The sequence below is a fragment of the Balaenoptera ricei genome, chromosome 2 (genome assembly GCF_028023285.1).
Source record: "Balaenoptera ricei isolate mBalRic1 chromosome 2, mBalRic1.hap2, whole genome shotgun sequence".
Lineage (NCBI taxonomy): Eukaryota > Metazoa > Chordata > Mammalia > Artiodactyla > Balaenopteridae > Balaenoptera > Balaenoptera ricei.
Window position 1 is genome coordinate 109612466 of NC_082640.1, and position 26381 is coordinate 109638846.

The window sequence follows — 26381 nt, forward strand, 5'->3', positions numbered from 1 at the left end:
AATATTGAGTCTTCTTTCCATGAATATGATCTCTCTCTCCACTTCTTTAGGTCTTCTTTGAATTCCCTCCTCAGTGTTTGGCAGTTTTCAGCATACAGGCTTTATACATATGTTGTTAGTTTTATTGCTAAGTATTTCATATTTTGTGCTGCCATTGTGAATACTACTTTAAAACTTTTTCAGTTTCCAACAAGAGAAACAGTTCCTGAAGAGAGAAGCCCAGCTTTAGCTCCAGGCTGCCATGGGGTAAAAGGGAAGCCAGGCATATAGAGCTGCTCCAGTGTTCTGGTTAAGTGGGACAGAAGCCTTGTGCCCTGCTGCTCTCCCTGCCATGGCCTTGTCTCAAGGCTTGGTTCCTTCTCACCCCTCACAGGGCTCCTTGATTGAAGTTGGTCCTTTCTTGAGTTGGTGTGGCAGTCAGTCCTAATCAGCCACTGTTTTTCCAGAGTGTTACAATAAATTCCTTTGCTAAAAAATTTAATAGCTTTTGATATTGTTTTTCTCCCTGAGGATGTAATATATGATCTCATCATTATTATCTGATATCTATGCAGGCATATTCCATGGAGTCAGTAAAACTTAGGCCATTATCATCAGAGTTGTTACATCTGTAATAGAAAATGGCCAGCAGTGTTTTGGAGAATTCTAGAGTGACAGTATCAATTAGGAAGATAATGTTAATGTGAGAACTTAACTTTATAAGCCAGTGTCTTTCTATTTGGATTCATTGATGTTTTCTCTCTCTCTCTCTTTCTTTTTTTTTTTTTTCTTTAGACTTTATTACAGCTACCACCTGCTATGGTAGAAGAAGGTGAAGAAGTTCAAAGTCAGGAAACAGAATTGGAAACAGAAGAAGAGGCCACGCCTGCTCAAGCTGACATTGTACCTAGTCTAACAGATGCCAGCTCCAGTCAAGAAACCTCAGCCTCTCAGACTGAGACCATCCCCAATCACACAGGAGCCAGTTCCAGTTCAGAGGCCATCCCTACTGAATCCGAGATCACTGCTACTGTGGCAGAACCTGTAGCTGTACCAGCGGAGAATAACACCCCTCAAGATGCCACATCCGCCCCCAGAGAAACCAAGTAGCCAAACTGTAGCCCTTAGGGAGGACATTTCATTTATAAAGTCTAGGTAAAGTTACCTTTTGTATTTTACATATGCTTCTGCCATTTTAATGGCACTAATTAATATTCAGTCCTTATTTTTGTTAGCTGATCTCAATGTTTGTCTTCTTGTATATATGAAAAAAGAATGTGTGTGAACAACTCCAATTTTATTTGTTCAGTCAGAAGAGTAAATAACCATTCCTTTGATATTTTGATTATTAAATAACTATATCTGTAATCATACCTACATTAAAAGAATTTTCTACAGAGTAATAGTTCACATTTTTAGTGAACTTCTCTAAAGAAAAGGACAAAATATACTGGAATTAAATACAAATTACCTCAAGCAAGTGTCCAAATTGGGGAGGAAATCATTTCTTCTACCATAATGTAAGATGCTCAAGTCATGTTTCTTTCTGTCCCTCCTTTCTTTGCTGTCTTCCTTGATGGAAAGGCATCTACACCATAGGATATAAGTTGCTCCGATCCATTAAAGAAGACATGCATTTCCATCCCCCAAATCTCAGAATGTGTAAAATCACCTAGAATGTCTCTTTATTTTGGGGGCCACTCCAGACCTAATGAATCAGAATCTCAGGGTTAGAGCCTAGGAACCTGCATTTTTATTTTTGCAGGTGCTACACAATTAATGTTTGAGTTGCTGGCCGAATGATATCAGATAAGGCTGGTGAGGCTGGGCCAAGATTTGTCATTCATCTAAGCAGGAAGGATCTGGCAGATCCATTTGGGCAGGAACAAAGGTCCAGGGTCTGGGCAGTGAAAATCAGTGAACTTAATTAATTCCTGTATTCAGGATGGATTTCTTCCAATGCAGAGCTTCTGAGTTTTCTGCCCTGTTTAGTTCTCTTGATAGATAACCAGCCATAAGGAGACCTTAAGGTAAAATGTGCTCCAGATTTGAGAAGGCATCTGTACTAGGACCTTGCTACTCAGGTATGGCTTGCATATCAGCAGCATCAGTGTTGCATTGAAATTTGTAAGAAATGGAAAAGTTTGGGCTCTACCCCACATTTGTTAAATCTCAATCTGCATTACAGCAAAGTCCCCAGGTGATTCATATGCACTTTGTAGTTTTAGAAGCGCTGTACTGAGATTACTGTGCTGTCCTCACATGAATGAGAGGTAGAATGGTGATCCTATGATGGTAGAGTTTACAGTGAGTATGACTGTTTTCTGACAATGGACCTCTGCTTATAAGTCCCTGGGCATGGTGACCAGAGAAGAGATGAATATGTGTATGTGGGGAGGGTGAACTTGCCCACTAGTTCTCTTCCCCATTCCCACATCTGCTAGAGTGGCTAAGGGGAGCATTTCCCCAAATCTAGTGCATCTGCCTTTAGGCTTGACCGTGTCCAACGAACTTTTGAAGAATTAAGCAAGAATTGCACACTGCCAATGACAAGACCAGTGCTTCTCATCTTGATATTTTGAAGCAATGATGAATTCATAAGGAAATTAAACCCAGAAAGTCAAGTCAATGATATTTTTGAGTGACTAATGTTTGCTTAAGTTTACCAGTCTGTGGTGGGTATAATTTAGACTTCCTGTCTTACAGTGCTCCTTGCAGCATCAACAATTGTGTTGGGTGGGGAAGGGGAAGATGAAAGTGATGGGATAATAAGGGGAGTGAAATGCCAAGGAAACGAACGTAGGAAACCTAGGTCTGTTTGTTATCAGAGTTAGGATGGAGCCAAATGGTCTGCTACATAATTTCTCTGAGTATAAGAATTTGAAAGCAGGTGTTATGGGCATCTGTATGAGGACTTGCACTCAGAATTATTTTCATTTGTGAATATATAGTATCAGGCTAAGCAAGAGGGAAAGAAGCTTTACCATATTACTGTCTTTCCTGGAAAAGACTGATTTTTCCCTCTACCCTTTAGAGGAAATGAATCACGATACCTGCAACCAAAGTAAGCAAAACTGCTGTGCTGCTTTCTCTTTAAATAAACCATTTTCCTAACACTGTATATCACTCTGTCTAGCTGGGTGACTGAACTTTTTTCTCTGCTGCTTGATTTTCTATCACACTAAAAAGAAAATTGTAACTGGAAGATGAATAATTCCTTTGCCTTTGTCAAATTAAGAAAGGGATGATGAAAGTGGGACCTGCATTATTTTAAATTGTTTATTCACTGGAAAGGCCAGTGAACTGCAGTTGACTATAGAACTGTGGAATTTTTAAAGGAACTTAAGAGATCTTTTCTAATCTTAAATAATGAGGAAACTGAATCAGATGGTCTTAACCAGGGTGGCAACTGTGGGAGACTGGAGTAGAATCCAATCTATAGTCCAGGACAGTTTTGTGCCTTTTTTTTTTTTTTTTAAATCAACCACACATGAGTAATTGCTTCATAAATTCAAAATTTTTCTATTTAATTTGGGATTACTACAGACACAGTTATTCTAGCCAGGTGACCATTTCAGATTAGTGTTCCCATTGCTCTCCATCCTGTTTTTCATATCTGAATATGTCATGATTTTGGAGTTTATTTTTAAAAGCAAACCAAAAAGACACATGCCAAGAGAAAGAGCATGAAATGAAGCAATTCAAGTATTTAGACTTTTTTTCACAAAATGCTGAGTTAAGAAAGTACATTACCAGCAGTTGAGAATAAATAGCTCTATTGATTTGGGCAAATGAATGAGAAGATCTAAATATTATCAGGTCTCTTGAAGTTAGTGCGATGATAAAAGTTGATATTTTGCTAGATACTGAGAGAAATGGTATAAATGGGCCATTTGTGCTCCTATAAAAAATGAAGTTTTTATGATCAGGGGACAACATGATATTGTAAAACAGACTTTGGACTCATCCAGACCTGACTCAAATTTTACGTAATTTGCTCATCAGCATTTGGTTTGACCTTTACAAGTGTTATAACCTCTCTAAGTCCCAGTTTTATCTACAAAATGGGGGAAAGATCTGTTTGTTTGTTAATGGGGTAATGTTTATGAAAACATCTGGCACCTGGGTGCTCGGTAAATACCAGTCCCACCCTCTCCATTTTCCCCCAAATCTTTGAGACAGTGTAGGATATTGCCAGCCAGTCCTCTGACTTGAGTGCGTAGCTATGCCCCTATCCAGGGAGCATGGAGGAGGATTAAGAAGGGAACACATGGTGGCAGTTGACTTTTGAAGATCAAGGGTCAAATTTACTGATTGGAAACCTCGAAATCAGCCCATGGCAGCATTGAGGATGGTCTCTGCTGAAATTAAAATTTCTAGCAGAACAGCCTACCCAGATGGAGATAGTAGGTACCATTGTGCTTGGGATATATTGATAACATCAATTCCGTATCCTGTACTCCCCCACCCCAAGATCATCTATATTATTGCACTTACCTAGCTTGAATGTGCTTTTTCCTTTTTATCTTGCAGTCACATGGTATTTTAGAGATGTTTCTTCAATTAAAATAAGATTAAAAAGATTTTTTAAAAAACGCTGACCCTTTTGCATGCACCAGAAGAGCAGTTAAAAACAAGCAGTGCCTTGCTTCCTGTGGAAAATGCTTGGCAGTTAGCCTTTGTAATTATGAAGCAATCATGTTAATAGATGTTTAAGAATAATACAACTGGAGCTGTACAGAGCCAAGGATGGAAATGAGCACATGAGACCATTTTTTCTTTACCCATTGCTGTTCTTCAGTGCCCGAGAAGGGGTTTTAATTCAGCAGTAGCCAGAAGCTTTGGACACTTTTTTTCTTCATAGGGACAATCCTGAGCTCAGTCCCCTGGAACATGACTCAGAATGCAGCACAGTTACAGCTGACTGCCAGCTTTATTGCCAGCTCTACCTTTTGGCTTACACTTACTTCGTTAGCTACTTAAACTTTTGCACTTACGTATAAAAGATGGCTAATCCCAGTATTTCTCAACATATGTTACAAAACCACCTGTCTTCAAAAATACTTTGAAAAACATGTTCTATGGTCAAATAAGTTTGAGGAACACAATTAATTATCATTCCCCATTTGCAGAATAACAATGCATTGTTAGCTAATTAAAGGTTCTTTCCTGCAGGAAAAAATCATGTTAACTTTGTTTAATCTAGCATTTGATTATCCCAAGCTTATTTGACCATAGAACTCTTTCTTTCTTTTTCTTTTTCTTTTTTTAAAAATAAGACATTCTAGAGAACTAGTTCCTCAGAACAGTTTGGGAGCCAATATTTTTACATTAGTAAATGAACTTTGATTCCCCCTTAGAAAATTAAGGGGATAAGAATATACCAGCCCCAATATGCTACTTTGTCATAAGGATTATTTTGAGCTAAAGGCAGTTGAGAAACAGCAGATACAGGAAGTATTCTCTGTCCTTGTGCTTCTGCCTAAAAGCAGGGCATAAATTTCCCTTTGTAAAGATGACATAAATTTCCATTTGTAAAGGTGTCCCCTCTCTCCTGTACCAGGAAGAAGACACCAACCCTTATCACCGGACACAGAGATGATGCTATGAAATGAGTCTGCATAAACAAACCTTACTAAAATGACCCTTATCTTCCATTAATTTCCCCGAGTATTTACTTTCCCACAATTTTCCACCCCTAAAAGCCCAAACTCCCCCCCTTTTTTTTTTGCCTATTTACTTCTCCATAATTTATTGTCCTTTGTTAAAATGGTATATAAGCTTCAAAGCCTAACGGCTTCGGGGGGGAGTTTTTACTTTTCTGTGTAGGCCCCTGGAAGTAAAGTTAAAAACATCAATTAAATTTGCATGCTGTTTCTCCTATTAATTTGTCTTTTGACAGTTTAATTCACAGACCCCAGGTACAGACCTAAGAAGGTAAAGTCTTCCCTCCCCTACAAAAATAAGACTTTAATACATCGTTTTTCCGTAAGTAACAAGAGGCTAAAGTAACACAGCTGAAGAAGAATGTAGAGGTGAAGTGATTTGGACAGAATGTCATATTATAGTGTAATTTGTTGAATGTCACATGGTATTAATAGCAACATCCTGAAAATACAAATGAATACAAGTTTGATCAATGTACCATGACATTTGTTCGTGTGAGCCTTCTAAGAAAAGGTCGCTGAGCATTCTCTGTTTACATTTTAATTTGAGAGTCCAGGATTTCACACTAACCTTTTCTCATTTCTTACTGTGCAGTAAAAGAACAGTCCATATTTCCAGTGTGTCTTGTTTTCTCAGTTCTCTAAATGTTTGTTTTCTTTAAAAGTCTGTTTCAAAAAGGGAAAAGATTTAGTATGGTAAATAGGGGTGGACAAGAAATAATAGAAGAAAAAATGGTCCCCACCATCCTCTTTCTCTCTATCTTTGACTTACATCATACATTTACCCAACACTCTTCTTGCAGTAAATCTAAGTGCAAGAACCTCAATGGTAGCTGCTTCTCCTTGGGAGATACCTTGTTTAATATAAATGGCTCTTTTGAGAAACTGATTTTATTGACCTTTTTAAAAAAGTCAAGAGTTCTTGATAAGAAGTGGTCATATAAAATATTATCTTTTTCTACTCTCATTCATTGGTTCATTTTGAGGGGAGTTTTCTTCTGGTTTTTAGTTCAGTTATTTACAATAAATGTGGTTACTGTATTATGGTATTTTCATTACCCCTTTTCTTCTAGTAGCACTTTCCAGTGCTGATTTCTTCTAATCCCAGACTTCCCCAAGAATAGTAGTGGAACAAGAATAGAGCTAGTTAATTTGCATTTTATTTTGCTGGTTGACTACTTTTCACAGAAGTGAATTGAATTAAAAATAGTAAAAAGTTGGAAGATGTCTTTGAAACTAATTCTTGTGCATTCATAGACTGAGTACCTACTGTATGTCAGGCAACAATGCCATAGTTCATAGGTGAGAACACTGAGGCATTGGGTGGTTTGCCTAGGAGACTATGGTTAGTTGAACTGGGACCAGAACCACCATCTGACATTCAGGCAAATCCCTTACCTTGCTGTTCTTTAAACTTATTTGCTTGAAACAAATCAAAGTAGAAGGAGCCACACTTAATATTTCACAGATGAGCAAGGCAAGCCTACTAAAGAATTCCTCTCAGGCTTAGAATACCAGAGAGGAGACCAGGTTGCCAAAATCAGGATAGGAAATAAGAGGTCTATGAAAAAATATGCTTTAATGTTAACAGTGTTTATACTTACAGGTGAAAGCCAAATTAATACTTATTTTGGATTGAAAAAGGTATGAGAAACATATAATGGGGAGAGGCTATAGTAAGTAGTATTTAAGTGCCAAAATGCAAATTATCCTAAAACTGTTTTAGTTTTAGACCAAGTCAGAACAGGTTAAATAACAACAGTTTTAAAAGAATGTAATATATGATAAGGGAAAAGTTAGAATTTACCAAGACCTGCACTTTAAATTACTATTATAGGCAAACCTCAGAGATATTGTGGGTTCATTCCAGACCACTGCAACAAATTGAATATCACAATAAAGAGAGTCACACTAATTTTTTCAGTTTCCCGGTGCATATAAAAGTTATTTTTATACTATACTGTAGCCTATTAAGTATGCTAAATAGTATTATGTCTAAAAAAGCATACATACCTTAATTTAAAAATACTTCATTGCAAAAAAAAAAATGCTGGGCTTCCCTGGTGGCACAGTGGCTGAGAATCTGCCTGCTAGTGCAGGGGACACGGGTTTGAGCCCTGGTCTGGGAGGATCCCACATGCCGCGGAGCGGCTGGGCCCGTGAGCCACAACTACTGAGCCTGCGCGTCTGGAGCCTGTGCTCCGCAACAAGAGAGGCCGCCACAGTGAGAGGCCCGCGCACCGCGATGAAGAGTGGCCCCCGCTTGCCGCAACTAGAGAAAGCCCTCGCACAGAAACGAAGACCCAACATAGCAATCAATCAATCAATCAATCAATCAATCTTAAAAAAAAAAAAAAAGCTAACCATTATCTAAGCCTTCAACAAGTTATAATCTTCTTGCAGTAATAACACACAGGATCACTGCTCACAGATCACCGTAATAAATAGAACAATAATGAAAAAGTTTGAAATATTGTAAGAGTTACCCAAATGTGACACAGAGACTCAAAGTGAGTAAATGCCAATGGGGAAATGGCGCTGATAGACTTAACTTAACACAAGGTTGCTTCAAACCTTCACTGCATTTAAAACATAGTATCTACAAAACGCAATAAAGTGAAGTGCAATAAAATGAGGAATGCCTGGTTCAGCCTTCCAGTTTAACTCTACCTGCCGCACACCCAACGTTAGCATGTTTGGGAGCTGAAAAGAACATCTGTGTGAGCTCAAGTTCCCAGGAGCGAACGTCTGTTTCTAAAACAACTCAAAGCAAGATGCTCTTACGCAATTACGGAAATCCGTTGCGGGTTTTTCGAGGTGGCCATTGCAACTCTTGGTCTAGTTGGGCTCACTAAATGAATGGGCTCATCTGAGCAAGTAGAGAATGTGTTTCCTCTGCAGAAATACAGTCGTAGCTTTGGTGAAAAGACTCATGAATGTCAACTGTCATTGACACTTGAGAAATTAAATTGGTCAAGTGGTTCTCTTAAATTGACATGGTACTATGAATATTGGGCATGGGTAGTTTGGCCTGCTTTTGAGCTACATAAAAATGGAATCATACAAAATGTGCTTTTTTTGGTCTGCCTTCTCAAATAGATCGTAATGACATGAGGTAGGGATCAAGATTAACTGAGCACTATTTATTAGATCGTTCTTTCCCTCAACACACTATACTGTAATCTTTGTCATAAATCAAGTAATTGTATATGTGTGGGTCTGTTTCTGGAATTGTTTCATTGGTATATTTTTCTTTTCTTGTGCCAACATTTAACTGTTTTAATTACTGTAGCTTTACATTAAACCTTGACATCTGGTTGTGTATTCTCCCTTAGCTATATTCTTCAAGATATTGGCCACTCTTAATCTGTGTATACACATTAGAATCATCCTGTCAATTCTAAAAAAAAAAGCAAAAAAAGACTTGCTTGGATTTTTATTGGGATTGTATTGATTCTATAGATCAATTTGGAGGAAAATTGATGTCTTTATCATTTAGGAATATGGTGTTTCTTTCCATTTACTTAAGCCTCCTTTAATCTCAATGTTTTGTAGTTTTCTAGGTAAAGGTTTTGGCCGTCTTCTGTTAAATTTATTCGTATTTGATTTTTTATGCTACTATAACTGGTACTTTTAAAACTACATTTTATTATGTTTTGTCATTATTTGTTACTGGTATATAGAAATACAGTATCTTTCTTGTATGTTGCCCTGGTATGTAGCGATCTTGTTGAATTCACTTATTATAGTATGACAGTAGATTATTTTGGGTTATCTACATACATAATTATGTCATATGTGAATAATGGTAGTTTTATTTCTTCTTCTTTGATCATTATACTTCTTATTTCCTTTTTAATCTTTGTGCCTTTTACTTCCCTTTTCTGCTTATTGGCTTATTGAAGACCTCCAGTACAGTGTTGAATGGAGGCAATCAAAATGAGTATCTTTGTTTCCTCCCAATCTTCGGGACAAAGCTTTTAATATTTCACCTATTGCTATAGGTCTTTGTGACACCCTGTACCAGATTTTGAGAGTTTCCATCTATGCCTAGTTTGCCAAGTGTTGTTGTTGTCATTGTTTTTAACATGAATGGATGTTGAAATCTCACAAATACTTTTTCAATGTATCCTCAACATGATTATATGCTTTTTCTCCTTTATTCTGTTAATGTGGTGAATTGCATTGGTTTATTTTTCAACCTTTTTTTTTTCTCTTTTAATTTAGTTTTGGCTGTGTTGGGTCTTCGTTGCTGCGCTTGGGCTTTCTCTAGTTGTGGCGGGGGGGCTGCTCTTTGTTGTGGTGCGCGGGCTTCTCATCGCGGTGGCTTCTCTTGTTGCAGAGCACGGGCTCTAGGCACACGGGCTTCAGTAGATGTGGCACACGGGCTCAGCAGTTGTGGTTCGCAGGCTCTAGAGAGCAGGCTCAGTAGTTGTGGCGCACGTGGTTAGTTGCTCCGCGGCATGTGGGATCTTCCCAGACCAGGGCTCAAACCTGTGTCCCCTGCATTGGCAGGCGGATTCTTAACCACCAGGGAAGTCCCTTCGTTTATTTTTCTATTGATTTTTTTTTTCTTCTCGTCATGGGCCAAAATTGCTACTCTTTACATGCCGAATAACTTTTTAGTTGAATACTGGAAATTAAAAATGCTATGTTGTTGAATGTTTGGATTTTGTTGTCTTCCTTTAAAGACTGTTGAAGTCTCTTTTAGCAGGCAGTGACTTGTGGGTATTAGTTGACCTTTTTGATGTTTGTTTTTAAGCTTTGTTACACAGGTGTAGAGTACTTTACTCTAGGACTAGTTTAGCTCTGTCACTAAATTGTGACCTTTCTGTGGTCACTGCCCCAGGTGTTCAATGAGGTGTCTCGGTCTGGTAGAAATTTAAACCTTGATTTTCATGTGAGCTCTGGTAAATGTTTAGCTTATAGCTCCCAGGTAGTTGTTATTCGATTGACTTCATGGAGTTTCACACTGTGCATGTATAGATTAGTATTCAGCCAAAGACTTGAGGGGACCCCTCTTCAGACTTCTGGAGTTCTTCCTATGCATAACTCTCTCCTTTCATAGACTCTGCCCCCAAATTCCACCCAGCTCAACCTCCTCACGTTTTAGTTCCTAAAGTTGGTGAGACTGCTGGGCTTCTACTTAGGTTCTCCTTCCCTGTGCTGCTGTTTGGAAATTACCTCTCGGCAAAAAGCCAAGGCAATCACAGGGCTCACCTTGTTTTGTTTTGTTTCCTTTCTTTCAGGGATCAAAGACCTTTGCTGCCTGTTGTTCAACGTCTGAAAATAGTTGCTTCGTATATTTTGTCCAGTTTTCTAGTTGATTGTAGTGGGATGATGAGTTACTATTTCATGAGCAGAAGCAGAGGTTCTCACATTGATTGGTTTTTCAAATATTAAAGTGACCTCACATTCCTAATAATTTTAAAATAATTGCTGTAATAAGTTACTAATATTTTTATTAGGATTCTTGCATCTGTGAGAATTATAGAGATTGGTCTATAATTATTAAGATGATGATATTACTTTTATCAGATTGGGTATCAAGATTATGCTGACCTCATAAATTGAGTTGAAAGTATTCTCTCCTTCTTCTTTTACCGGAAGAGATTTTGAAAAAGTGGTGTTATTTCTTTTTTTAGCATTTGGAACAATTTACCAGTGAAGTCATCTAAGCCTGGAGATTTTTTTGTGAGGTTTTAAATTTCAGATTTAATTTATTTAATGGTGTAAGACTATTCTGTTTCTTGTTGGTTTTGGTAAGTTGTGTTTTTATAGGAATTGTCCATTTAAGCTGAATTTTAAAATTTATATGGGCAAAAGTAATGTATAATAACTTTTCAGCACAGCTTTAGCTATATCGCGCACATCCCATATCATGTTTTCATTAACATCCAGTTCAAGATGTTTCCTAATTTCCATTGGGACTTTTTCAAACACATTTTTTCATTTTCTTTGAAAATGTTTTGGAACTTAATAGAGGTGGTGGTTACACAAACTTGTGAATGCACTAAATACCACTTAATTGTTCTCTTTAAAATGGTTAACTTTATGTTATGTGAATTTCACCTCAATTTAAAAAAAAAAACAAAAATGCCTTTTAAGAAGTGGGTTTCTTAATTTCCAGGCATTTGGGCATCTTTCTTATCTTTTTGTTATTAACTTCTAGCTTTGTTCCACCATGGTCAGAGAACATACTCTGTATGATGAAAATCCCTTGAAATTTGTCAGGACTTTTATGGTACGTGTTTCACATGCACTTGAAAAGATTGTGTATTCTGTAGAAGTTAGGTACCATCATATGTATATACACACACGTATAAATTAGTGTTAATAAATTGTTAATTATTTTGTTCAAATCCCTTATATTCTCACTTTTTTTTTTGTCTGCTTGTTCTATCAGTTACTGAGAGAGGTGTGTTTTTAAAAAACATCTGAGTGTGTTATAGGCTTACTTCTTCTTTTAGTTCTATCAAGTTTTGCTTTGTGTATTTTGAGACCATGTTATTAAAAGCATACAAACATAGAATTATTATACCTTCTTGATGGATGGATTGTTTTCAATTATTTAGAAATGTCTCTCTTTAAGTCTAGATATGCTTCTTGCCTTAAAGACTACCCTGTCTAACATTAATATAGCTATACCAGCTTTCATTTGGTTGCTTTTTGCATGGCATATTTTTTCCATTCTCCTACTTAAACTTTCCAGGTCCTTATATTTAGGGTTTTCCTGTTGTAAGTAACATATTCTTAGGTTTAGGGTTTGACTTTACCTATTTATAAGTAATAAGTTGACGACACAAGGCTTCTGGGTGAGAAGCAGAAGACTGCAGCACTCACACAACAGCAAGGAGCATGGGCGTCAGCATGTTTGTTTGCAACAGTTCCTCTTGCACCCCAAGTCCCACAGAGGTGACATGGAGGGCCCTAATGCGTCCCTGCATAGTCATGGGTTGCGTTATAGGAAGGAGCACTGGGGAATCCCCCACTTTTACCGTAAGCAGCAAGCAAACCTGTTTGTTGTCCCAGAGGGCGGCGTGTCCTCACCCCTCAGGGTTTCTTGCTGCAAACTCAGCCCTCTTGCGGAAATGACCTGAGTGAAGAGCAGCCTTGTATTCTTGACACACCCACCAAGAGCGTGTTGGGATACCCTGAACTTATTTATTTCTCCTTGTAATTCTGTCAATTTTTCTTTGATGTATTTTGAGACTATTTTATTAAAAATATACATATTTAGAATCATCATACCTTCCTGATCAGCAGACTTTTTTATCATGAAGAATGTCCCTCTTTAACTCTAGTAATGCTTCTTGCCTTAAAGTCTACCTTCCCGTATATTAATTTTAACTACACCAAGTTTTCCTTGGGTTAGATTTTTCATGCTGTATCCTTTTCCATCCCTACTCAGTCTTTCTGTGTCCTTATATTTAATTTTTTTCTTTTGTAAGCAACATATATAATTAATATAATAATCTTTGTCTTTAGAGTAGATCATTTTAATTTTATATAATTGATATGTTTGGGTTTATTTTAACCATTTTACTCTCCTGTGTTTTATGTTCACTTTTTCTCATCTTTCTTGCCTTTCTTTGGATATATAATGTATTCGTTATTATTTTATTTTTCCCATTCTTTTAGTTTGTTAATAACACTTTTTTTTTTTTTTTTTTTGGCCACACTGCTCAGCTTGTGGGATTTTAGTTCCCCAACCAGGGATTGAACCCGGGCCCTTGGCAGTGAAATCACCAAGTCCTAACCACTGGACCCCCAGGGAATTCCCAATAATACATTCTTTTACCTGTTATCTTCAAAAGTACAACAGGCATTCTTGACTTATTATAGTCTACTAAGAATTAATACCTGTTCTACCTCTCACATGATACTAATACTTTGTAATACTCATTTTATTAAACCCCTCCTACTTTGTTATTATTGTTATACATTTTATTTCTACATAAATTTTTGTAGAAATTTTTCTATACTCCAATAAAAACATTATTATTGTTTTGCAAGTTAATATTTATTTTGATTAACCCATACATTTCCCCTTTCCATTGCTCTTCTTTCCTTCATATATCTTTATTTTTCATCTGGAAAATTTTCTTTCCTTATGAAGAATTAAATCCCTTTAGTATTTCCTTTAGTGTAAGTGTGCTACTGACAAATTTCTCTCAGTTTTTGTTTATCTATTTCACCTTTGTTTTTGAAGGATATTTTCCCATGTATCTAAACTGTCAATTATTTTCTTTGAGCACATAAAAAATATCATTTTATTTTCTTCTACTTCCATCTCTCTTTGGAAAAGTCAGGTGTCAGTCTTTTGTTTCTTCTTTCAAAATATCTCTTGTCTCTAGCTGTTTTTTACAATTTCTAGCTTTGTTGTTGATTTTTAGCAGTTTGCCTAGGATGTGCCAGGGTGTGCAGTCTGGTGGTTTTCTACTCATCTACCTTCCACCCCACTAATCCTATCTTCTGCTCTGCTCTATTTGCTGTTAAAGCTACCTATTGAGTGCTACTATTAGTTTTTGCATTTTCCACCTCCATAATTTTCACTTTATTCTCTTTTAACACATTCCATTTCTCTGTCTTGTAATCTATTTTCTTGAACATATTAATCACAGTGGTTTCGGTGTGTCTGATAACTCCAGTATCTGGATTACCTGTCTGTGTTTCTGTTGCCTGTTTTTCTCTCAGTCCTGTTTCTTGCTATGCCTGGCAGTACTTTAATGAATGTCTGACATTGTATGTGAAACATTGCACAGGCTCTGGGTGATGTTTTCTCCTTCCAGAGAGGATTTATCCTCTGCTCTCACAGGCAGCCTGGAAGCAGATCACCTCAATCCAGTTGGGGCCACACCTCTCCCAGGCTGGTGTGCTGTCTTTGGGAAGGTCAGTCTAGTTCTGGCTCACTCTTATTCCTAGGGTGTAACCATCTAGACATCCCAGCTGAGGGCCTGAGATATTTTGGGGGGATCAGTCCTTTTGGGTAGGTTCCAAATTCAGGTTTTGTCTCCATAGCATTATGAAATTGCCAAATATTCTGCTTTGCTTGTTCACCCACTTTCTGTTTGGCTCTAAGCCTCTTGCCTGCACAACTTAATCAGTAAATAACTTGAAGAAAACTTATGCTGATGTTGGGATCACATTTTTGCACCCCTCTTCTCTAGGATCTTGATTCTACATGTCCTAATTGCCGTGGCAGCTTCAAACTTCAATTCTTATCTTCCCAGCCCCGTCAAATTACTGCTAACTTCTCAGCCATTTGCCCTGCACCGAGAATTGCCAAATGCCCTGTCTTATTCCATGTGGGTTGCTATAACAAAAATACCAGAAACTGGGTGGCTTAAGCAACAAACATTTATTTCTCACAGTTCTTTAGACTAGGAAGCCTAAGATCAAGGTGCTGGCAGATTTAGGTCAGGTGAGAGCCAACTCCCTGGTTCATAAAGGACCACCTTTTCTCTGTGACCACACACATTGGAAAGAGGGCAAGAATGTTCTATGGGGTCCCCTTTATAAGGGCACTAATCCCATCCACAAAGGATCCACCCTCATAATTATTTCCTAAAGGCCACACCTCCAAATATCATCACATTGTGAGTTAGGATTTCAACATAAGAATTTTGCGAGTATACCCATTCAGTCCATTGCATGCCCCTAGGGGTAAAGCAGTGTGCAAAAACTTGGGATCACCTCAATAAGTCGCCTCCCTTCAAGCCCTGGCTATCTCAGCAGGTTTCTAGTGCCTTCAAACAGATTTTTTTCTCTATTTCTATCCAGCTTTTTCAGTTGTTCTTGGTGAGTATTGGTCAGGCCATTCCATCACAGCTGGACTGGACCACATTTGAAAAACACTGATTTAATGCCTTTCTGTACCTATTTTGTAATGTCTCATTTCCCTTACTGAACTCTAAGTCTCTAGAGAATTACCATTAATCCTCAGGTTGATCAGACTCTGCCTCATTCCTGATAACCACTGACTCTTCTTTTCATCAAGGAATGTTTAGACCCCACCTGCAGGTATAGCCTTATCCTTGACCTTTGACCAATCCTGGGACTCATTAGAAGAAGGTGAAAGAAAGATCCACAGCTTCAGGTCACCCCTGCTACCAGATGGGCTCAGAGCATATTCATTAGACACGGGCAGTTCCAGGTTTTGGTGGGCCGAAAGTGTATACAAATTTAAGAGCCATATTTAAGAAAAAGGATGCAAAATTATGAACACAAAATTAGGTATAAGGTTTTGGAAGGGGCCATGCAAGAGAGGAGTCTTGAAACTTAACCTTCATTAGCTTCATACTAACTCTGTCTCTGGTGTTGGTTTAAATTTTTGGTCCTGGCTTTCTTTCTCCACCATATTTAAACCCCTATCTTAAGGAGCAACTACTCTAGAATTGTTTCTTTCACACAAGGTTTGGGGTCCTGACATGGAGTTGGGTTCTATTTCTTTACCTGGCCTATTTCCCTGAAAGTGGCTGGCAGGAAGGAGTGTCCTAAGGTCCTCCAGAAAGAAGAACCATGGAGCCAAGAAAAGGAGGCTCAGAATCAATGGGAGACACTGAAGATTGACTTTCAGACAAAATATTAAAGATGTTTACTGAGTATTTACTATATGCCAAATACTGTGCTTTTACATGCCTTCTCTCATTTAATTTTCTCAATAACCCTGAGACTTTGGTATTACTTTGAAATCTCCTCGGTACAGATGTGAAAACTTCTCTAAGCCTTATTTGTCCAAAGTAACAAAATTTATAAGTGAGAGAACTGGGATTTGAGCTTCGACTCCAAAGTCCATCATTCTCTAAACTGCTTCAGAATATAACCACAGAGGCCTGGCTCAGAGGTAGGTTGTATTGTCTGTGACAATACTGGAAACGTTGCTTTATGATGTGGAGTTCAGGACACGTTGGAAATCTACTTTTCTCTCCGTTTGCTGGAGATGATAATGTTTTGCTTATAACAGCCATAGAGTTTGCTTCAGGCAGGTCCCCTTTGGTTCAGTCACCATGGTTATGAATTTATTTACATCATTTGTATTTAAGCATTTTTTAGTTATTTGTGAATCAAGTGTCAGAGAACTCTCCATTGCCATTTATTCCTAACTTGTACCATAGTGTGCTTAATTTAAAATATCATAGAGGGATACAGACTCATGATCATTTCATTATTAATTACCAGAAGAGTCAGTATTCCTCTAGCACCAGAAGAGAAACCAAACAAACACTATTTCATCTTAGCAGGATCTGGAGTCGTACTGTTGCCTTTTGTCAGCTCTGCTTATGTAACTGGAAAGAAGAGCACTTACCACTGTTCAACAGACTTTTTCTCAGACAGGGCCTGCGTGTGCAGCACCCTGCCAAGTTTCCCATTAGTTATGGAGAAAAGCCATTCGTATTCTGAAATTGCAAATCAGCCAGGCAATCACCACACAGAAATAACCCCCATGAAAATACAGCAGTGCTATATTTGAAACCTTAATCATGTATATTTATAGACCTGAGTTTAGTTCTATTTGGAAATTTTCACATTATACAGTAACATTGTGATTACCAACATGCTCAGAGGGTGAAGGGGGATGGGATGTTTGATCCACTTAAATTTTCTGAGTAATGGGGAGTTAGTCACAAAGAACTTTTCTGTCCATCTTTTGCTGAATGCCTTTCAAAAATTGCTTTGGTAGGCTCATAAGGAGATCAGAAAGCCACCTATGAGGTATTGGGGGTGGCAGGAGTAGGGAAGTGTGTCCTCACCAGATTTGTCACTGACATATAGAAATCCACCATTAGAGATTCAGTTTTGTGGCTTAGGACCTGTTCCCACAGTGAGACGAAAAGTACTTGGGTTGGCCAACGCATTGCACATATTAGTGTTTATTAGCACATTTCCTGAGAGAAGATTTGAAAAGATGTAGGGTACCTGAGGCCTGTGGTACCTGGAGTTAGAGAGCAGTTCACCTGTTTCCAAATGCTGCCCAGGGCCAGGCCTGTTGGCGACCGTCTGCCCTTCTTCAGGGAATACTCATCCCTGATCTGTGTGACTCAGATTCTGTTGGCTCCTCAGACTCACATGCAGAATGACTCGTCAGCTTCCCACCCTCACACCTGCTCCTGTGACATTCACTGTCTTCCTGTGTCCTAGGCACTCACGCTGGTGAGGGAAGGCCCCACTGAGCAAACGCTGGAAGAGGGTGAGGCAGAGAGAATAGCATTGGAAGGCCCTGACCCAGGACATGGCCCAGGTGTTTAAGACAGGTGTTGGGGGGGTGTGGTGCCAGGCAGACCTAAATTAGAAGTCCCTGAAGGAGCTCTGCCGCTCGCTCACTGGGTGACCCTGAACCACATCGCTTTAGTTTCCTCATCTGCGTAATTGGGGTAATAAGACTTTCCTTGAAGTGTTGTTATAAGGATTAAGTATGTGGAGATACAGGATTGACTAGTATAATGCCAGACCCATAGTGGGAACGCGGTAAACCATAGCCGTCATTACCATGATTATCATTTACCTGAATGGTGGCGTTACCACATGATGTTATAGTTCCTTGCTTAGGGATCTTCTTCTCTCCCACATTAGATTGGATTCCAGAGGGGCAGGTTTCAAGCAGGTTAGAAGCCACCTGATATAAAGAAGGAATATGTGACTTGGTTTGCTAGACAGAAATTTTTCAGGAATCATTTATTTGGCTAAAAATGTTTAGGGCATCCTTACTGTGTAGCAACATCCTTCCATCAGACAGACCAGTAGTATAATAAATATGTGCGTCCGAACCTCCTGAGCATGGTTTTCAGTAGTTGAAAAGATCTGGTCAAGAAGGTTCCTTCTCAGTCCTGGCAGTGTCCAAACCCTCCGCTTTTGTCATACCTTGGTTTAGCAGAACAATGTCAGGGAACAACACATGCGACGGGGCCGCTGACGTCTGGCTCTGACGCAGAGCAGGCATGATCTGGGGAAAAGACCTGAGATGATGACAGTGATGGTGTTTATTGAGTATTTATACATCAGATGCTGCGATACGTGTTTTTTTTTTTTTCAAATGTTGAGTTTCTTTAGGAATTTTTGTTTAAATTCCTCTACTTTTTTTTTTTTAATTTATTTATTTATTATTTATGGGTGTGTTGGATCTTCGTTTCTGTGTGAGGGCTTTCTCTAGTTGCGGCAAGCGGGGGCCACTCTTCATCGCGGTGCGCGGGCCTCTCACTATCGCGGCCTCTCTTGTTGCGGAGCACAGGCTCCAGACGCGCAGGCCCAGTAGTTGTGGCTCACGGGCCCAGCTGCTCTGCGGCATGTGGGATCTTCCCAGACCGGGGCTCGAACCCGTGTCCCCTGCATTGGCAGGCAGACTCTCAACCACTGCGCCACCAGGGCAGCCCGCGATACGTGTTTTACACAGATGGTTACATTTGATTCTCACAACAACCCCAGGGTAATAGATTTCCTGTTTTATAGATGAGGACTTCGAAGCTTAAAGAAATTAAGAAACCCATTCAAGGTTGACCCAGCCAATAAGTGGTGGAGCCAGGATTTGAACCAGGATATTTGAGTACAGGCCCTATAACTGTGACTGGCTCATGCGTGGGGGTGCTACCCAGAAGGGCAGACCCACGTTGCGGGAAAGGGGAGGGGGCGGCTGGTGTGTAGAGCTCTGTGCCACCAGGAAACAAGGTGGAGGCTCTGGGGGTGTGGAGAGGGGCCTGCTGAGAGGAAGCAGGCACGGAGTCCATTTTCATCTGTTCCTGAAATACGTGTAGTGGGTGAGCAGCTCACTCTGGCCTCTCAAATGAGCAAAAGCACCCCTTGGCTTTCTGAAATGTATTTCCAGTGGCGGTGGTGCCCTGGCAGAGCCTCACGTGTTGCTGCTGGGCAAGCTCTACCTGTGCTTTGGCACCATGGGCGGCAACATCACTGACGGACAAAAGGTATTCACGGAGCGTTCGTTCACCAGCCTCACGCTGCTCTTAAGATGTGATTGCTTTTATTAGTAAAACACATAATGGGTTCACTCACATCTGTTCTGAAGGGGAAAAATCAGCTTCTCCTCCATCATTTTTCTTTTTTCAGAAATGACTAGAGACTTGGCTTCAAAAAAGGATGCACAACAGCCCAGCGCTGACTCACCGCTCAGCTGCAAGTGCCTGGCCGAGAGGGAGGCCGCAGGCATCCGCACAGGAGCGCATCCCACTAAGGTGGCGTGTGCCGGGGGGCGCGCAAAGCCTTCTCACAGCCCAGGCTCTCCCCTGGGTCCCTCTCCCCTCCTCCTTGTCAACACTTGCTGCGACTTCCAGTGCCAGAGGTCTTGAACACCTCACTGCGCTCCCCAGGCCCATCCCAGTCACCGTGCTCACCGGCCTCTTGTCTCCTCCACCCTCTGGTGGAGCCTCCACTCCTGCATTCCTGCACGGGGCAGGGAGCCTGTGCTCACCTCCTTCCCTTCCCACGCCCACCTTGGCCCAGCCGAAATGTTTTCTCCTCTCCTTCCTTCGCTGTGGTGGAGAAGCTGTCCAACAGCATTTAGATGAAGACATCACAAAGCACATATCCAATCCCAGTGGCCGTGCTCTGAGCTGCTCCGGTTAAACCCTGCCTGGAGCTTCGAACAAAGAAGACCTTTGCCATCACGGACGAACTAAAACGTCAAACATTTGACCGCTGGGAGGAAAGTGGTGCACATACTGACAGAGACGTTTGCATGGAGAGAGGAGCTGTGAGAAAGCGCGTCAGCTAAGGTCACCTGGGTGGCATGTGCGCCGAGCTCTGCTGGGATGTTACCGCCTGAATTTCTTTTCAAGCCTGGGAAGCTAGCACAGCCCCATGTAACAGCTCAACAGGGACAGTGCACTGATCCTGTGGCCGTGTGTTTGGAGCATCTGAAGGATGCCAGCCGTCCTGCAGCTTTATAGTTGCTCACGGTCAGCATCGGTCATTACCTAGTAAGCTCCAAATGCTCGCTCACCTGAATGTAGTGTGCTAATGAAGTCTTGAAGTGGTGGAATTTATACTTGGGTATCTATGCTTCTCCCCAGTCATTAAAAAAAATTCATTCCCATAGCTGGAGAGCCAAAGAAAGGCCATAATATATTTCTCGGCCACTGTCATCACCACCACCTTTAGAAAGAGTGAGAGGAAACCGGTCAAGGGTCCCTCTCACAGCCCCTCACTGCTCCAGACTGCTGGCAGTGTATGTAATCCATGCAATCTGGGGAGTAAATTAAATAGAAGTTCTGTGCTATTGTTGATTTGAGGAAGCATCAAGGTGCTGCACAAAAGCTTCTTCAAACAGAAAGAGACTTTTATGAGGAAACTAGATGTGAAGGCCTTCCCATATCTTTGTCCCAGGAAAACAGAATGAAACTTGCCTTGTCCCCCGCTCCCGAGAAGGAGAAGACCCATCATGCCCGTGTTAGAAACGTGAAGCTGCAGGACTACTCAGGTTAACAAAATAATAATGACTCAGTGCTTGAAGACGTCTATAAATAAGTGCATCCTGTGAAGACTAAATCTGGAAACTATGATCCTTGAAGAAAAAGTCAGCATTCGCACACAGATCCATGCCTGCATGACAGAAATAAAGGTGGGTCCAAATAGAGTCCATTCCCCATCCACACTGGTTAAGGGTTACCAGCAGCTTCTTCATGAGGCAGAACATGAGATTGATACTGGAATCCTCTGTGTTCCCTTTACAGTACAGTAGGGTGTCGGTTGAAATTCTCCAAAAATACCCTTTGTCATTATCATTAGGTTTTGTCAGAGGTAAGCAATCCTTTTAGGCACAGTTATTTATAGATAGCTAAATCTTCTCACCCCATTGTGGAAAGAAGCCTTACATAAAAGAATACATATGTTATGATTCCACTTATATAAAATTCAAAAACATGGTCACTGGAATCTATGGTGATAGGAATCAGAACAATAATTGCTTGTGGGTATAGAGATTGACTGGAAGGGGCCTAAGAAAACTTTCTGAGGTGATAGAGGTGTTCTGTATCTAGACTGGGGGTACTGGTTACATGGGTGTAAACATTTTTTAAATTCATCAAGCTACACACTAAAATATGTACACATCAGATTTGTAATTCTAAGGAAAATTTATAGAATTTTAAGTCAACCTAAAAGGAAAAAAATTACTCAGGCCCTTAGGTTACTGTAGTGGATAGCATTTTCTAGAATAGCCCCTTCATCAGAACACATTCTTACCTCTCAGGTTTTCAGTTGCCTCTTCCTTTTTTTCTTTTTTTTTTTCTTTTTTTTTTCGTTTCTTCCCCCCATCCCCCCACTCTTCCTTTCTAGCATCTGGAGATTTTCTTTCTTTCTTTTTTTTTTTTTTTTTACAAAGACTTCTATACACTTTTAAAAAAATACTCCTATTTTCTATCCAACATTTCTAGTTGTTTTTCCTAGGTTAGTTTAAGATTATCCTGGTACACTATCTGCTGGAACCAGAAGTCTTTACATTCTGTAATAACTTTGTAGTATCTTTTGCCTTGCATTTGAAATATATTATATATACATATTTATGTGTGTGTGTGTATATATATATGTATATATATATATACACACACACACACACTCACACACACTTATATGTAAAATGTCTATCTTCTCTTTAGTAGCCTTGAGCTTCTTATCTTGGATTAAAACATGTGCTTTAAAACCATTGTCCAAAATCTGCTAGGGGACAAGCCAGGTTATATATCACGGATACCTAAAGGCAGTCACCTATTATCAGTAGTGTCTGTCTCAATCCTATACCTGAATGTTGCTTACTGAACAGCATGCTGCTGGGTAAAGCATTGAAAAAGAAAACAGAAAACACCATCATGAAAACCAACATATCCTTTGGGAGCTGACAGATGGCTATGTCATCTTCTATTCTTGTTTATCTTTTCTCCTTTGCTGTATATTTTTCTCCTGTGGTTAGGAGCCATGTTTAACTTCCCCCACAAATGTCCCATCTAACCTCTTTATTGAGTTTTAGAAAGTGATTGTTCCTAAATAATTAAAATTATATAAATCAACATAAAAAGAATCCAGTCCCGTATGTGATATGATTTAAATGCCTCTAAACACAATGAAAATCAGTGTTGGGATCACCACTGCTATTTATACTTAGCTGTGTTCACATGTGACGTTTAGAAGTTCTTCATCTGCTTTGGGAATTTCCTGACTGCCGTAAATTTAAATTAACCATGATATCATCGCACTGAAATTCTCATTTGCACTGTAATATCTAAAGAAGGGAGAATGGCACCCAAACTGTGAAAACTGCTCCACTTATGTGAGAAATGTGCATCTACTGATGGCATGTGTTAATCAGGATGTGAGATTGAAATATATTTACTGTGATGTTGGAGGTTTTCCCACATAGATAATGATGACGATGGTGTGTGTGTGTGTGTGTGTGTGTGTTTGAGAGAGGGAAAGATATTAAAATATATATAGGTATGCTTATGAGAAAAAATACACATTATATATGTATGATATATATATGTATGTTTATAAGAAAATCACATTACTTGGATTCTAAGATGTACCTTTCTCTCTATTTTAACATTTATAACCATGTATACATTTTATAGAGTGGCTTCTTTTTTTCCCAAATATCTATTGTTGAATTGATGGTGGATTTACAATCTAGCCTCCTAGTCATGGGAGTACTGTGTGCACACATGGAGAACTGAGACTTTTGGTGGAAGGGGTGGCGTCCAAGCATGCATTTCATCAGCGCCCAGATGCTCATACCTACTAAACCAGTGGGGAATTTCACAGAATCAACATTTTCTGTTTGTCAGGTTGTGCTTTCTGGGGACTACTTCAAACATGCTTTTCAGATCATTCAAGCCCCCCAAAATACCACATTTGAGAAATACTTATTTTAATTAAAGGTCAATTGGTTTGACCGACGTTTCTTCAAAGAAGTTAGGTTAAATGAACAAATGTGTAACCATTTTTATGGCATTTTAAGATATATAGATTGGATGCCTGTAAGAGAAACATTGATAGGTAGAAACAAGGAAATACATTTTAAAACTTAAGAAACTTGGAGAATAAATCTTCCACCTTTCATTCAACCTGTTTTAGAGTAGCAAGCACAGTATCTTGCACATAGTTGATATACAAGTATTTATTTAATGATTGCAAATATTTATTTAGTGAATTATATTTAGCTGTCAAAAAAGAATAATTTCAATCTTTCAATGAAAAACAATCAGTCTGCAATGCTAATACTTTTGCTTGATGCAGATATGATCTGAGATGCTTTTTCCTGTATCCTCTCTTCATAGTATTGGCCGTTACATTAAAATGTAGATATAGCTGAAAATTCTAGAATGCATGCATGCTGAGAAGTGCATCTGGAGGACCTAAGACTTGGCCCCTTATTTGAGATTCATTTCTTCTACTCTAGTTAGGATTACTGAGTTTCTGAGCTGATTACTGAGCTGATGAAATCATGAGCAATATTGTTTTTTAATACAAACTTCATAAGTTGATTCAGTAAAGTAATAAAAGTTGATTAAAATGAAGTGTGGGCAATTTGAAAACACTAACTGTAAGCGGGAAATATAACTGTAGTAGAGCGTAGGTGGTGGCTTTTCTTATTTCAGTGTTTAGTCCTAACTGCCCAAAATATCTACCAATATTAGCATATCAGAAATAAGACCATATGCTAAAATAACGTCACTTCAGACCTCGCTGCTTTATATGTAAATGTGGGGACTCTTAGCTGTAATGCTGAATAGAAGAAAAAAAGAGGCTGTTAAATTTCCAACAGTGATCCAGCTGACTATTACAAGACTCTAGAAAAACTCTGCCAAGATCCAGCCATCCTTCCTCGTCTGTTGCTTGCAGAGCTGTGCGTTCTCTAGTTGATTCAATTCAATTCATTCCATTCCTCCCATATTTTCAGAACTTTCTAATGAGATTGTTAGCTTTGATTCCTCCTCCACTTCCACATAATCTTTTTGGTTTTGTGGTTTGTTTTATTCCTGAAATATTAACAAAGCAAGTCAGAAGTGCATCTGATTCTCTATTTTGGAAAGAATTAGATTTTTAGCAGACATTTCATAGTCACATCTTTTACTAGAATTTTCTCTTTTTGCCAGTTTTTTAATCCATGTCACGAAAATATTACCCTTATCTTTATTCTGGCTCGATGGTCTGTAGCATATCCTGCAAAAATAGCATGTGTCTTTTTCTTTTCTTTTATCCCTAGCCAAGTGTTCTCTGCTGTATGACTATCCATGACCATGGATTTCCATATGATTTAAATATGTTTTAAAAATGCAGTTCTATACAATGCAATAGCAAAAAAAAAAAATCTGATTTAAAAATGGGCAGAGGAATTGAATAGACATTTTCCAAAGAAGACATACAAATGGCCAATGGGTACTTGAAAAGGTATTCAACATCACTAATCATCAAGGAAATGTGAATCAAAACCACAATGAGATATCATCTCATACCTGTTAGGATGGCTGTCATCAAAAAGACAAGAGATAACAAGTTTTGGCAAAGACATGGAGGAAAGGGGACCCCTGTGTACCATTGGTGGGAATGTAAATTTGTGTAGCTACTATGGAAAACAGTATAGAGTTTCCTCAAAAAATTAAAAATAGAACTACTATATGATCCATCAGTTCCACTTCTGGGTATATATATGAAGGAAACAAATTGCTTTCTTGAAGAAATATCTGCACCCCCATGTTCATGGCAGCATTATTTACAATAACCAAGACATGGAAATAACCTAAGTGTCCAACAATGGATGAACGGACCAAGAAGATGTGGTGTGTGTATATATATATATATATATATATATACACACACACACAAGGGAGTACTATTCAGCCATAAAAAATAAGGAAATCCTGCCATTTGCAACAACATGGGTGGACCCTGAGGGCATTATGCTAAGTGAAATAAGTCAGACAAAGAAAGACAAATACTGTATGATATTTATATGTGAAAACCAAGAGAAAATTAACTCATAGAAGCAGAAAGCAGATTGGTGGTTGCCAGAGGTAAGAGGTAGAGGGTTGGAGAAATGCGTGAAGGTGGTCAAAAGATACACATTTCCAGTTATATGATAAATAAGCTCTGTGGATATAATGTACAGCATGTACATTACTTTCAAATATACAGTGTTTATCTTGTTATATACAACTATAGTTAACAATACTGTATTGTATATTTTAAAATTGCTAAGAGAGTAGATCTTAAAAGTTCTCATCATAAGAAAAAAATTGGTATGGATGTTAACTAAACATGGATTATTTCACAATATATACCTATATCAAATCATTATGTTGTACACCTTAAACTAATTCAATATTTTATGTCAATTTTAACTCAATGAAACTGAAAAATATAAAAATGCAGTTCTAGTCCCCTCAGATTACTTTCAGCATCTTCTAGTTATGAGTTTTATTTCACCAAGTCCATGATAGCTAGGAGATAATTCCAAGTTTATTTAATTTATTGTCCACTAATGTGTGGAAATATATAAAGAACTCCCAAATGAGAACAGTGGCTATTTTTTTCACAGCTGTCTATAGTAAGGGACTCAGCCACCTTCACTGGTGTTTGGCAGAGACTCAAAGGCAGGTAGGAAGTAGAAAAGCTTCATAGTACAAAAAGGAGGAGGCCTCAGGTATGCGCTGATTGGAGGCTGTTCACCTGTGGAAGCTGGACGCAGGCTAACTAGAAGCGGGGCAGCTTACGTGATTGGCTTGGGGAGCATAT

At 39.0% G+C, this 26381-nt stretch overlaps 2 protein-coding genes across 5 annotated transcripts in view; both read left to right on the forward strand.

Moving 5' to 3' along the window:
* AQR (aquarius intron-binding spliceosomal factor) overlaps positions 1-12017 on the forward strand; it is a 111752-nt gene extending 99735 nt beyond the window's left edge. For 2 of the 4 annotated variants that reach the window (XM_059913683.1, XM_059913686.1), the window contains one exon: positions 775-3105. In XM_059913683.1, the coding sequence (XP_059769666.1) occupies positions 775-1089 (315 nt within the window). In that variant the 3' untranslated portion in view covers positions 1090-3105. Of the gene's footprint in view, positions 1-774; positions 3106-10894 lie in introns of those variants that run through there. The other 2 variants (XM_059913684.1, XM_059913685.1) reach the window with 2 other exon arrangements.
* A 9179-nt stretch (positions 12018-21196) lies between these two features.
* Positions 21197-26381, forward strand: part of ACTC1 (actin alpha cardiac muscle 1) — a 34389-nt gene continuing 29204 nt past the window's right edge. The window contains exon 1 of the mRNA XM_059913690.1: positions 21197-21213. The gene's annotated coding sequence lies outside the window, so the exon portion shown is untranslated. The remainder of the gene's footprint in view (positions 21214-26381) is intronic.